The sequence below is a fragment of the Lepus europaeus genome, chromosome X, assembly GCF_033115175.1.
Source record: "Lepus europaeus isolate LE1 chromosome X, mLepTim1.pri, whole genome shotgun sequence".
NCBI classification, from domain to species: domain Eukaryota; kingdom Metazoa; phylum Chordata; class Mammalia; order Lagomorpha; family Leporidae; genus Lepus; species Lepus europaeus.
The window spans coordinates 85,226,670-85,241,294 of NC_084850.1; the positions used below are offsets into that span (position 1 = coordinate 85,226,670).

General features: G+C 47.9%; 1 protein-coding gene across 2 annotated transcripts; it reads left to right on the forward strand.

The window, feature by feature from the left end:
- Positions 1–2,399: 2,399 nt before the first annotated feature.
- On the forward strand, positions 2,400–11,593 carry SNX12 (sorting nexin 12). 2 transcript variants are annotated; one of them, XM_062183491.1, is made up of 5 exons: positions 2,400–2,669; positions 8,502–8,597; positions 9,146–9,270; positions 9,655–9,745; positions 11,442–11,593. In XM_062183491.1, exons 1-5 carry the CDS (start codon positions 2,517–2,519, stop codon positions 11,469–11,471), a joined length of 495 nt encoding a protein of 164 aa, XP_062039475.1. In that variant the 5' UTR covers positions 2,400–2,516; the 3' UTR covers positions 11,472–11,593. The 2 variants fall into 2 exon arrangements, with proteins under 2 accessions (XP_062039475.1, XP_062039474.1); XM_062183490.1 differs by having other exon boundaries at positions 2,402–2,681.
- The last annotated feature ends 3,032 nt before the right edge of the window (positions 11,594–14,625 follow it).

A 14,625-nucleotide genomic window follows, 5' to 3' on the forward strand; every position in this document is an offset into this window, starting at 1 on the left:
TAAGCCAATCCAAAGTCAGGAGCCAGGAACTTCTTCCAGGTCTCCCACGTGGGTGCAGAGGCCCAAGGACTTGGGTCATCTTCTGTTTCTTTCCCAGGCCATAGCAGAGAGCTGAATCGAAGAGGAGCAGCCGGGACTTGAACTGGCACCCATATGGGATGGCAGTGCCTCAGGCCAGGACTTTAACCCACTGCGCCACAGCGCCAGCCCCTCTTTTCTTCATTTTCATCATCACCACCTGATTCCAAGTCTTCAAAAAAAATTGTTGATTTTATTTTATTTGAAAGAGAGAGAGAGTGAAAGGGATTTTTTCATCCATCCATTGGTTCATACCCCAAATGCCTGCAACAACCAGGGCTGGGCCAGGCCACAGTCAGGAGCTGGGAACTCAGTTTCAATCTCTCAAGTGGTGGCAGGGACCCAAGCCTTTGAGCCATCATTTGCTGCCTCTGAGGGTATGCATCAGGAAGAATGCTGGAATGGAGGGTGGAGCTGGGACTCCAACCCAGGTACTCTGATATGGAATGCTGATATGCCGCATCTTAATTTGTGTCAAATGCCTACCCCTGCTTCCAAGTCTTATTGTGAATACCTGCTCTTCATAGACACATTCAACTCAAACATATCTTCTCTGCTGCCTGCAAAACAATTCTTTGAAAACATAAATCTGATCATGTCTTTTTCCTGCTTAAGATCGCTCACTGGCTCCCTATTACCTATCATAAAGTCAAGAGGTTCTTTGCGTAATATAGAAAGGTCATCCGCGTCTGCCCATCCCAGCCAGCCTGCCTCCCTAAACACTTCCATTAGGAACTGATGATAATTACCTATCAGTACCATGCTGCTCCTTATCAGAAGGCCTTCGCAGGGGCTGGTGTTGTGGCGCACCGGTTCCAGTCCCTGTTACTTCCGATCTAGCTTCCTGCTAAGGTACTTGAGAAGGCAGTGGAAGAGGCTCGAGGGCTTGGACTCCAGCCACCAAGGTGGAGTTCCTGGCTCCTGGCTTCTGGTTTAGGCCTGGCCCAGCCTGGGCTGTGGCCACCATTTGAAGAGTGAACCAATGGATGGAAGATCTCTCTTTCTCTCTTTCCCTCCCTCCCTTCCTCCCGTCACTGGCCATTTCAAATAAATAGCATTTTTTTCAACGAAAGGACTTTGCATGTTATTGCCTCAGAAATGACGTGTTCCCATTTCCACTCCTATTTGTTGTTTATGTCTTTTCAAATCTGTTCAGCTCAGCTGTTTCTCCTGCAGGAAGCCTTCCTAATTCCTCCACTGATACAGGATTTGTGTCTCTCACATTCTGTTAGTTTGCTCTCCTTGTCTCCCTTGCTAGAATGTTCCCTGCTTGAGGGCAGGGACTCTTTATTTCACCCGAGGTCTTTAGTGTTTACCATGGTGCTTGGCATGTAAGTAGTTGCTCAGCAGGTACTGGTTAAATTGAATTAAATAATGTAAGTGTGAGATTGCGGGGAGTCGGATTGTTTAAAGAATTTAGTCATCAGTAAGAGAGGAACTGTTTTTTGAGCACAGGCAGGAAGGTGAAGGGAGGAGGTTGCCTTGCAAATCACCCTTAATGTTGGGCATGCGTAAATTAATGATATAAACGCGAATACTGCTATGGGTGTTCTCATGTAGACATCTATTGGGACATATCTCCATCATGGATCACAAGCAATCTCAGAGCAGTGCCAAGTATGGAGTTCTGCAGCGCAGACAAAGGTATTAAAGAAATGCTCACAATTGGGTGAGAAATACAATATTGAGTACACCCTAGGTTAGCTTTTTAACGTAGCAACAAGTGCAGGATGAAGATACGTCAGGTGTTCGGAAAGAGAATGAGAAATCATCGTTGTTTACCCCTTTCTCGTCGCTCGCCACTTCCCTGCCACCGTAAATAGAGATGAGCGCTCAGTTGTGTGTGGCGTGAACCCAAAATGATCAGCGGCACAAACGGCAGGGTTGTGGTCTAGGCTCTCGGTACTATTGTTGGAACCCCACCCTCCAGAGACCACCCTTCTATTTTCGCGGAAAAGCCGGACTTATTCAGGTCTCGGGGCTTCGGCCTATCACTGTAGGATCCCGGCTTGCGGGGCAGTGCCCACCGCTGATTGATACACAGTATGAGACAATTTCTGGAGTTGAAGAGAAGCGATTGGCGGAGCCTGCCTTGTGGGGCTCCACGGGGTACTGGGAGGCGCGTATCGCAGATGCCTGTTCCGGGGCGGCACAGCCACCACCCGGAAGCCTGAATGAGGTCTCCTCCGTACAGGACGCGCAGTCGTCAGCGTAGCCGCTATTCAGGGCGCAGGGCCCGAGGCGGGGTGGGGAGACCGGGAGTGGGGGTGGGGGGAAACGGGCGGCGTGCGCGTGCGTGCGTGCGTGGGCGCGCGTGCGCGGCGCCGCCGTCTGCGCGTTGGCTGGTTATTTTGCAAGCGGGAGGGGCCGTGCGCGCTCCTGCCTCGGGCCTCTGTCCCCCACCCCCCTTCCCCGGTCCCAGTGTCTCCTTCGGAAAGATGTCGGACACGGCCGTAGCTGACACTCGGCGACTGAACTCGAAGCCGCAGGACCTGACTGATGCTTACGGGCCGCCAAGTAACTTCCTGGAGATCGACATCTTTAATCCACAGACGGTGGGCGTGGGCCGCGCGCGCTTCACCACCTATGAGGTTCGCATGCGGGTGAGTCACGGGGTGAGGGAGACAGCTGAGGGAGGACAGGGCGGGGGGGTGGGGTAGGGGAGGCTGCTGTGGGGACAGATAACCGAGGAGAAGACACTTGCAAGGGTCATTTGGGGGTTAGGGGTTTAATAGGATTGGAGCGAGGTCTGCGGACTCGGTTATGGCCCGAGGACACAGAAAACTCTTGAGGGGTACATCGGACGTGGGGGGGGGGGAGCGAAGGAGAGAACGAGTACATGAGGAAGAAGTGAAGCGTGGCTGGATAGGGTGGGGAGCATGGAAAAAGACTAGAGTGAGGAATTAAGTAAATAGCAGTCATGACTGGAGCGATGGAAGGCAGGCAGGGAAGAGGGCTGGGGGATGGAAAGCCAAGGCATTATATCGGCCACCGGGTCCCATAACTAAACTAGGTTGGGAAGTCAGTGCGAAGAGGGACGGCTTCTTCCTGATGAGATCTCCCTTGGGATGATGGAGGTCAGCAAAGCCTTGGATGAAACGGAAGCTAGACTCCGGGAAAGGGAGACAGTGGGCTTGTGGGAGCAGAAATGAGCAAGGGAGTCTCCTTGAGACGGAACGCTTCCGTTGGAGTACCATTTGAAGGAGACCAGTGTTTTTATGCTCAAGTTTTCTCAGGTTCTCCGTGCCGTGTCTCACCGTGGAAGCTGGCCTTGCGCTGGGATTGGTGGATTGTCACATGCTGCTCCCATCCTGTGCTGAGCCTTTAGATTTGAAGTCTCCAGAATGTTTATTTCGACATTTATTGGCTCTTACTTGGGCTCCTTGTAGATGGATGACTCTTTGCCCTTTCTGTCCTAGATGGACCTTTTGGATTGCCACCCTGATCTGCAGTTCCTTTAATACAGGACATTTCAGGACTGCCGCAGCATTGGCTTCTTCCAGTGTGTACCACAGAGGACTTTATCCTCTAGTGCCTAGTCCACAGATGCAAGGATGGAATGTGTGGGTAGCGTACGTGGTTCGCAGGCTCTTTGGTCCACCTGAAGCAGTGATAGGTGAAAAAGTTCGAGAACCTTTTTCTAGTTTTCCTTGTGTTTTTTTTCTCAGACTAGAGGACCAGAATATTCTCCATGGACAGCATCCTGCTCAGACAGCGTTGGAGACCTAAACGAGTAGATGTGCTTTCATTTTTGAATGAATGAATTGGCTAAGAAAGTCTGGTTTCCTACCTGGGCTTTGAAACCTGAGAAATGATGATCTCCAGATTCCAAGTTTGGCGAAGTCCAAACTGTAGGGACAGGAGTGAATAACAAAAACGTGAAAAACACTTGTGTGGATGAGAGCTATTGGAAGTCATCTCTTCGAGGGAGGGTGGAATTTAGGTCCTTCAGAATGCAAGTGTCATAAAAGCGGGGCTAGAGCTGGAGCACCTAATTGTCCAAAGGAGCCTGGACCGTAACTTGTTCAGTATAAGGGCTCTCTGCTGTGGGGTTTTGGAGACATTCTCTTGATACATTAGCCAGGAGCCTTAGGGATTATGGATGAAATAGCTCTCCGCTTCAGGTATTCTAATAACAACAGGGACTATTTACTAGTACCTACTAATTCCCAGTCACTGAACTAGATTTTAGTTTTTCTTTCTTTATTCCTTATAAGAATCCCATTTTGCAAATAGGAAACAGGGGGAAATGCAGTTTGAGAAACTTGCCCAAATACACATAACTGTAACTGACAGAGATGGGATTTGAACCCAGATCTGTCTATTTCCAAAGTCCATGCTCCATATACGACACTTTATCTGATAGTTTATTTTGAAAGTTTATTTATTTATTTGCAAGGCAGAGTGACAGAGACAGAGAGATAGAGAGATCTGGTTTGCTCCCCAAATGCCCACATTAGCAGGGTCTGGCCAAGGTGCAAGCCAGGGGCAAGGAGCTCTTATCTGTCACGTGTGTGACAGGAACCTAAGGTACTTGGGCCATCATCCGCTGCCTCCCAGTTTCATTAGCAGAAAGCTAGATCAAAAGTGTGGAGTAGGGGCCGGCGCTGTGGCATAGTGGGTAAAGCCGCCGCCTGCAGTGCCAGCATCCCATATGGGTGCTGGTTCAAGTCTCAGCTGTTCCACTTCCAATCCAGCTTTCTGCTGTGGCCTGGGAAAGCAGTAGAAGATGGCCCAAGTGCTTGGGCCCCTGCACCCACGTCGGATACCTGGAGGAAGCTCCTGGCTCCTGACTTCGGATCGGCGCAGCTCTGGCCGTTGCGGTCAACTAGGGAGTGAACTAGCTGATGGAAGACCTCTCTCTCTCCACCTTTCCTCTCTCTCTGTGTAACTCTGACTTTCAAATAAATAAATAAATCTTTATTTTTTTATTTATTTTTATTTATTTTTTTGACAGGCAGAGTGGACAGTGAGAGAGAGAGACAGAGAGAAAGGTCTTCCTTTTGCCGTTGGTTCTCCCTCCAATGGCTGCCGCAGCTGGCGCACCGTGCTGATCCGAAGGCAGGAGCCAGGTGCTTCTCCTGGTCTCCCATGGGGTGCAGGGCCCAAGCACTTGGGCCATCCTCCTCTACACTCCCGGGCCATAGCAGAGAGCTGGCCTAGGAAGAGGGGCAACTGGGACAGAATCCGGCACCCCGACCGGGACTAGAACCTGGTGTGCCGACCCCGCTAGGCAGAGGATTAGCCTGTTGAGCCACTGCACCGGCCCCTAAATAAATCTTTTTTTAAGAAAAGCATATAGTAGCTGGACCTCTAGCTGCGCAGTGGGATATGGGATGCATATGTGGTAACTGATGGCTTAACCCACTGTACCACAACGCCTGCCTCTTTACTACGCTTTAGTCTCTTTATTAGCAAGGCTTAGTTGTAAAACTTTATTGTGTAAGATTTTTCTCCCCACTAAGCTTTTCATCAGTCCCTACCACAAATTCTAATTGTACAGTGGTAATAGAATTGATAGTGTTTCCTAGTTCTGTAGATTTGAGTTAATTTGAATTCTTTATGTTAGTTTGTATGGCATGGCTAGGCTTTTGGTATTTTTATTAATCTCCATTTTGGGGAAAATTGGTAAAATCATTAGGTTTTTTTTTTCAAGATTGATTGATTTATTTGAAAGGCAGAGTGACAGAGAGAGAGAAGGAGAGAGAGAGATTTTCCACCCACTGGTTCACTCCCAGAATGACTGCAATGGCTGGGGCTAGGCCAGGCTGAAGTCAGGAGCCAGGAACTCCATTGTGGTCTTCCATGTGGGAGGAAGCACTTGGACCATCACCTGCTGCCTACCCAGGCACGTTAGCAGGGAGCTGAATCAGAAGCAAAGCAACCAGGATTCAAACTGGCACTCAGACATAGGATGCTAGTTTAACCTATTGTGCTACAACTCTGGCCCCATATCGTTTGGTTTTAAATTGCTATTTTCAATGATTGATGATGGTATGCATTCTAGGGAGCATGCGACTCAGAATCAGCTTTGGTAGTTAGCCACTGTGTATGGTAGAGACAGATGGCACTGACTCTTTTCTTTATATAATAGCTAAGTGTTTTTGAAGCTGTCCTCTTTTCCTTTTACTCAGGAAGGAAGCCCTGCCCCTAATTCCCTCCAAAATGGGGAATCTAGAGAGGGGTAGTGGTGATTTCATGTGATCCATATGGAGTTTCTCAAGTGTTTGTTGCCCTGTGGACTTGACCTTTGCTCTTTTCTCTCCCTTCCTTTGACTCTCCATATCCTATACTACACAATGCTAGCTTCCTTGTATGGTTTGTAGGTTGGAGCTGGGGGACTATCTGAGTATATAGTAGCTTCTTCCTTAGATGGCTAGGTGCTGAGATAAAAGGCCATTATTGTCACCATCCTGTGGGGGTAGGGAAAGAATAGCATTTTTGTTTGTGAAAGGAGGAAGTCTACAAAATGGCAGTGGTTGGTTTGGCTGTGTCTTGGAAGAATCTACTTAATGTTTTTTTTTTTTTCTTTTATTTGGTCCCTTGTTGGCTTCTGTGAAGGCCTGTTAGTTTAAGGTTCTACTGGGGAATCATAGTATCTATAATGAACTCTGGTAGAAGTCTAGAATCACATGATCCCAGAAAGCTTTTTTTATTACGAGATTCTGAGAATTTTCTCTGTAACGGTTTATTTTGAATAGTTAGTATAGACACATAGTACAAAATTCAAAGGGCATAAACATTTATAACTATAAAAGCTACATTTCTGTCTCTCCTCTATCCTCCAAAGATTCCTTTTACTTTTCATTTCTATTTATTTTTTTAAAAAAAGATTTGTTTGAAAGGCAGAGTTACAGAGAGGCAGAGGCAGAGAAAGAGAGAGGTCTTCCATCCACTGGTTCACTCCCCAAATGGCCACAACGGCCGGAGCTGGGCCTATCTCTCTGAAGCCAGGAGCCTGGAGCTTCTTCTGGGTCTCCCACATAGGTGCAGGGGCCCAAGGACTTGGGTCATCTTCCACTGCTTTCCCAGGTCATAACAGAGAGCTGGATTGGAAAAGGAGCAGCTGGGACTCAAACTGGCGCCCACATGGGATGCCGGCACTGCATGCGGTGGCTTAGCCTAGCATGCCATAGCACTGTCCCTTTTTAAAAAAAATTATTTACTTATATATTTGAGGGGGGTGGGCAGTTCGCCCATCTGCTGGTTCACTGTCAGGGCTGACCCTGGCTTAAGCCAGGAGGCTGGAACTCCATATGGGTCTCCCAAGTGGGTGACAGGGACCCAGAGACTTGAGTCATATTCCTCTGCTTTCCCAGGTATATTGGCAGTGAGCTAGATTGGAAGTGGAATAGTCAGGACTCGAACCAGCACTCTGGTATTGAATGCTCGTATTGCAGGCAGCAGCTTAGCCTACTATGCTGCAACGCCAGCCCCACTATGTGATATTTTGATGCATGTATATATTATATAGTGTTGAAATCAGGGTAAACATATCTGTCTCCTCATACATTTATCATTCCTTGTTGTGAAAACATTTAAAATCCTTCTAGATTTTTAAGCCTTTAAAAAATCAATAATGTGGGGCCAGCGCTGTGGCGCAGTGGGTTAACACCCTGGCCTGAAGTGCCGGCATCCCATATGGACGCCAGTTCTAGTCCCGGCTGCTCCTCTCTGCTGTGGCCTGGGAAAGCAGTAGAAGATGGCCCAAGTCCTTGGGCCCCTGCACCCACGTGGGAAACCCAGAAGAAGCTCCTGGCTTCGGATTGGCACAGCTCCTGCCGTTGCAGCCAATTGGGGAGTGAACCATCGGATGGAAGATCTCTCTCTCTCTCTCTCTCTCTCTCTCTACTTCTCCTCTCTCTGTGTAACTCTTTCAAATAAATAAATAAACCTTTTTAAAAAACAATAATGTGTCAGAAAATACTAAAGTATAAATGGCAGGATTCAGAGGAGAGGGAGACCAAAATATGCAGCTGAGGTTGTCAGGAAAGATTTCCTGGATGAATTGAGACTTGAGCTGGGACATGTAGAATGCAGAGGATTTGGACAAGAAAAGTAGAGGAAGGCAGGCACACCTGGGAGATATGTATCTCTTTTTTCTTTACAAGGAACTTGAATTCTTTTTTTAATGGAAAATTAATAGGTGCACACAATAAACTATACAGTGGAAATATGACTTTGCCACCCATTCCAATTGTCTAGTCTTACTCTCTTCCGACTGCAAGTGTAAGTAGCAAGGGGCGCCTCCTCACCTACTGTGCTATGGTTGGATGTGGTAAAGGATGTTCAGAAAGGGCTATGGGAATATGGTCCAACGGAGCTGTTTTTTCCTTGGGTCCTGTCCAGGTGGTTCTGATAGGTGGCCACCACAAGTTGAACATTACTCACCGCCTCTCTGCTTTCATCTTCCTTCCCTGTAGACCAATCTACCTATCTTCAAACTGAAGGAGTCTTGTGTACGGCGGCGCTACAGTGACTTTGAATGGCTGAAAAATGAGCTGGAGCGAGACAGTAAGGTATGGCCTCGTTCCCCGTGTGGCACCCTTGGAGGAGGAAGTCTGCATGGACTGCGTAAGATCACAGTCTATCAAATCTAGAAGGGAGTGGACAAGGTACACACTCTCCTATCTACCCAAACCCCATATATTGGGTCTGGGGGATACCCTTTGAAACTCAGACGTAGTTGAGTTTAAGACCGTTAAACGAGTACTTTAAAAATGTTTTGCTCCACTGAGTGGTTAGTAAAGCCATACAACTTTAACTCCTATAGAAATGGAAAGTACAGTGTCAGGAAAGGCCTCCCTACATTTTTAGCTGCTGGTGGATTGGTAAGGAAGGTGAGGATGATTTGGAATTTATTTCCTTCCGAGTTGGTAAACTTATCTTCCCACAGAAACAGAGTTGGATTAATCTGAGCCATCCTGACCGTGCTCCCATTCCAAGTTGCTGGCTGTGGGACCGGGTGGACCCTATGCTTAATAAGAAACAAGGCATGGAGTGCTTTACCATGTGATGTCCTGTCTGGCCCTCTCCCACGCGGCTGATATCTTCCATCTGCCTACAGATTGTAGTGCCACCGCTGCCTGGGAAAGCCTTGAAGCGGCAGCTCCCTTTCCGGGGAGATGAAGGGATCTTTGAAGAGTCTTTCATTGAAGAAAGGAGGCAGGGCCTCGAACAGTTTATTAATAAGTAAGCCGAGTTCTGGGGGCCCCGCTTGCTACTTTTGCCATCATGGTCTTTGTATGTGTTTTGTCTACCTCTTCTTTCACCGTGGGTACCCTGATGTGACACGCTTTATGTGGTGGGCTGACTTGACAGTAAAACTCCATTCGTTTGCACAGAATTCTGGTCCCATATGTCAGGGCCTGCGAAAGCACTGCTTTTTGGTTGTGTCTAGGAATTTCTCTTCCTTGCCTCTCTATGCCCCTTCCCCTCTAGAGTATTGGGGTTGGGTTGGTGCCCTACTACTGCCCTCCATTGGCTCTTGAAGCCCTTCCCTGTCCTCACTCCCTTTCAGCTGCTGATTCTCTGTGATCCTCAGTACCACTGATAACCATCTTGATCTCGTTGTAGAATTGCTGGGCACCCACTGGCTCAGAATGAACGTTGCCTACACATGTTCCTGCAGGAAGAGGCAATCGACAGGAACTACGTCCCAGGGAAGGTGCGCCAGTAGGAGCCCCTCTGCCACTTGCCCTCTACTTTCCTGCTGAAATGACATTGGTTTTTACACTAAGCCTCTCTCTGTCTCTCTCTGATCTGAAGTTGGCTGCCCATCCCCTGGCCTGATAGACTGTCTGCCATTGTGCTCCTTGGTACCTGACTACAGCGTGTGGGCACTCTGCTGGGCTCCTCTTCTCTGAGGAGAGGTGGGAAACCACAGGCAGATGCCCTTTGCTTGGGGGTGGGGGCGGGGGGATTGGACTGGAAGGCAATTCCTTGGGCATTTATACATGCCAGAAGGGGGGGGGTGGGGAGGGGGGCGGGGCTTGTGTCGGCAAAGCACTTGGATACATACTGATGCTGCAAGTCCAGGGGATTTTTCTTACTCTTAGGTTTAACCAGGAACGCTGAGCAGGGAAAACCCTGCCTTTCCCACCTGCATGAACTTTTTCCTTTCTGGGAAGGTGGTAGAGGCCCACAGGCTCTCCTTGTTTTCTCTAGGCTTGCTCCCAGTTTTCTCAACAGTTTCCTTTGTTGCTTTCTCTTTTCCTTCCTCCCTCCCTCTCTCCCTCTCCTCCCCCTCCCCCTCCCTCCTTCTCCCCTCCCCTCCCCCCTCCATCCCTCACTCCCTTATTGCTTTTCATGGCAGTAATCCTCCTTGTGTCCCAGTAGTCTGCTGTGTGAAGCAAGGAGTTTGGGTTTCCCGGACCCACTACCATGGCTGCTTCAGAGTCAGAAGAAAGCCATAGGGCAGTAGGGGAGTTCCTATTGCCTAGCCCCTCTCCCTTTGTGGCTCCTCCCTCTCTGCCTATTTTTGCTCACCACTGGGTGAGTCAGTATGGGCCAGCAGTTCTCCCTCCCCAAGCCCTTGCTCCTGGAGGGGTTAGCTTTGTAGGCTTGGTGGCTTGAGGGTGGGGGTAACTCACCACTGCCAGATAACTCCCAGAGGGTAGGAGTGGATCGTGTTCTAGGTTCTCCCGGTGGTAGGGAAGAGCATCACCACTCTTCTTCCTTCCGTTCTGCCTTCCTCCCCATTCCGCTTAGTGCTGCCCCAGGGCAGAAGCACACAGGCCACACAGTCTCTGACTTCTAAGCACTTTGTAGCTGTTGAATGGGGCTCAGGGACAAGAGTTGTCGCTGCCCTCCCCAGCTTGGTCACAGGGTTATTGAACTGCCTGCACTTGTTTCCCATGGAACTCCAGCATTCTCCCCAGAAGTTGAACTAGGGATAGCAGCTGGGTGTGGATTTCCTGAATCTTAGAGTCTGGAACAGCTTCTTGAGGCTGGCAGCTATCCTGGGTTTCTGTCTGGGAGGTAGTGGTTTGTTTGCTGGGGCCTAAGATCTGTCCCAACTGCTGGGATAAGAGCAAGTTCACTCTGGTGCCAGGTGAAAGGTGGGGGCTCTTTGCTTAGACTCCCTATCATAGAAGGATTGGAGTTTTCTCTACAGGGCTTTGGGGAAAAGGATTGCTGAGTCTGACATGACCCTGATCAGAGAGATTAGGACTGGGTTTTGACATGAGGTTTGGAGCCCATCTAAATGCTGAAGTTCCCCAAGACAGGTCCGCTCTGCAGCTGCCGAGCCTGTGCCAGGCTGAGCAGCCCCTAGAGAGAGGCTCTGGTCCCTTTCCCACCTCGCCAATGTTGATGTCGTTGCTGCCTTTTTGATTTGTATCCTCTGTTACTTTTTTTTTAAGGCTCCTTCTTTCATTGTGCACAAGTGCTGAGAGTCTGAGGCCCCATTTCTGCTGTGTATATATCCTGACTCGGGGCTTTTATTCAGCAAACTGTTCATTCTTCTGTCAATGTCATATTCAACTCTGTTCATATTAAACCACTGTGAAGCAAGCCTCTGTTTTCTTGCGTGAGTTGTAAACTTACTATTTTTTGGAGTCTTGGATATGCTGGGTATTACGCAGAAGTCATATAATACGTCCAGTGTCCTGAAGTGATAAGTAAGCTTTACACTTAGCTTTGTAAAAAAGCAGACTCTTAAGTGCCGGTAGGAATATTTAACTGTTCTTTTCACAGTTCACAACTGACCTTGTCACAGAGCTAATGTATCTGGCTTGCAGGAAGTATCCATATTCTGGGTACCTGTGGTTTCGGTCAGATTTGATAGATTTGGTTTTAAGCTTGTGGGTTTACGTTGATTTGGACAGAATATATGTATAGACGTGTGTGTGTGTGTGTGTGTGTGTAGGTAATACATGTACATACACACATACGCATGCACTCATCCTCTAGACACAATCACACAACCCCCACCAAAGCCTTTCTTTCATGGCCTTTTCCTTCACTTCAGACATTCTAATAGGAAGATAGATTTGATACCGACATTAAAGGTGGGTGAACTGTGAGTGCTTTTGATGGCTGGATATTTTCATCTCCCTCGTATGTACTGACTTGGATTTCCCACACGGGTTGGGCTTGGGGAAGGGTTGGAATGAGGGGAGGTCACGTGGAAAGTCAAAGCTAGTTTCACTGTGGTTCCGCACAGAGAGGGTGTAGAAAGTGATGCGTTCAAAACATGAGGCAATTAAAGTGACTTAACAGTGGTATTTGGTTCTAAGAAAGAAAGCAGGGGTTAAACTGATGAGGCAAAGAGTGGTGGTTGACGAATGAGCTGACAACCTATCTGAGGGGAGAGGGAAGAATAGGTTTTTCTTTGAGATGCGGGAAAGGAAGAGTAGAGATGCAGCCTCCATCAGCAGCAGTGTCAGAGAATAAATTGGAGAATGACTCAAAAAGCAGCTATAAAATAGAGATTAGTGAAATTCAGGGCAGATGACTCTCATTTAACAAATAGTAATCAATAGTCTTTCATGTACCCAGCTCTATGCTAGAAGCCGGGGTGAAGCGGTATGGTCGTGGTACAAGTAAAATATGATTGCCTTCTTTTTTTTTTTTCATAGACCTTAGACTTTGGTTCAAGAGATGTCTTTGTAAGACAGCAAAATCCTAGAGGCAAAGTAAGATCAGTGGCTCCAGCACATCTGTTTAGCTCTCTAGTCTTTTCTTCTTCTTTTTTTTATACCTATCCGGCTAGGTAAACTTCTTTCTGGTGTCGCATTGGCCATTTTAGCATAGTAACGAGATCCCTGAAGAATCTTAAATCAAAGTCCTCTTACCCATCCACACTGATTAGAAGCATACTTTGATAAGGAATTCAATTTTACATGTGTATGAGTATCTGAACGTTTACTACTAAGTCCCCTTTATCTATAGCACAAAAAGGGCTCAACCTTCAACTGGGACCTGGGAGACAGAGACTAACAAAAAATTTTAACATAGACCCAAAAGAAGCCTCAACTGACATCCCAAGGATTTCTTACCTACTCTTTGGCCCAGTCGGAGACAAAGCCTTGACTTAACAGAAGTAGGAGAAATGGACAGTATTCAGGCTTCTTGGGAGTTTCTATTTGATGGTATCCTGGGGGAGACACTTCAATGTTGAAACATATGCTGTAGTAACTTAAGTAAAATTACATTCTGCACTGGAACTACGGACCAGATGCTCACTGAAATGGATAATTCTTCATATTTTTAAGGACTTTTGAGTCGCCCCTGGTATTCTCTGACACTATAACAGTTCTTATTTTTCCACTTGGATCATATTTTTACAAATATTTATTCACTTATTTGAAAGGCAGAATTAGAGAGAGATCATCCACCTGCTGGTTCACTCCCCAAATAACTATAACAGTCAAGACTGTGCCAGGCCAAGAGCCAGGAGCTTCCTCTGGGTCTCCTACGTGGGTGCAGGGTCCCAAGCACTTGGGCCATCTTCTACTACCTTCCCAGGTGCATTAGCAGGGATCTGGATCAGAAGTGGAGCAGCTTGGTTTTGAAGTGGTGCCCACGAGGGATGCCAGTGCTGCAGGTCGGGGCTTTAACCCACTAAGCTACAGTGTCAGCCTCTCTAATTGGCTCATTTTTAACCCTTTTATCTTTATTCTGAAATCTCTCCAAGGTCCTCACATATCCCCAAGTCATAGAGCCCAAAACTGGACATGACTTTATTTTTTTAAAGATCATTTATTTGAAAGGCAGAGTGACAGAGAGGAGAGACAGAGATAACTTCCATCCGCTGGTTTATTCCTCAAATGCCTACAACAGCGAGGATTGGGCCAAGCAAAAGCCAGGAGCCAGAAACTTCATTTGGGTCTCCCACGTAGGGTGGCAGGGACTCAGGGACTTGAGGCATCATCTGTTACCTCCCAGGCACATTAGTAGAGAACTGGATCAGAAGGTGAAGCTGTTACTTGATCTCAGGCCCTTCCATAGATCATCCATCTGCTGGTTCACTCCCTAAATGGCTTCAAAGACCAGAGCTGGGCCAGACTGAAGCCAGGAGCTGTATGTTAAGGTACATTCATGCAATAGAAGGCTGGCCAATGTAAGAAGTTATAGACTTTTGGGGCTGGTATTGTGGTGTAGTGAATTAAGGTGCAATGCTGGCATCCTGTATGGGCGCCAGTTTGAGTCCTGCCTGCTCCACTTCCTTTTTTTTTTTTTTTTTTTGACAGGCAGAGTTAGACAGTGAAAGAGAGAGAGAGAAAGGTCTTCCTTTTCTGTTGTTTCACCCCCCCCCCCCGCCAATGGCCGCTGTGGCCGGCACGCTGCACTGATCTGAAGCCAGGAGCCAGGTGCTCATCCTGGTCTCCCATGTAGGTGCAGGGCCCAAGCACTTGGGACCATCCTCCACTGCACTCCCGGGCCACAGCAGAGAGCTGGCCTGGAAGAGGGGCAACCGGGACAGAATCCGGCACCCCAACCGGGTCCAGAACCTGGTGTGCCAGCGCCGCAGGTGGAGGATTAGCCTATTGAGTGGTGCCGGCAATAAAATAAATCTTTAAAAAAATACTGAATGGAGAAATT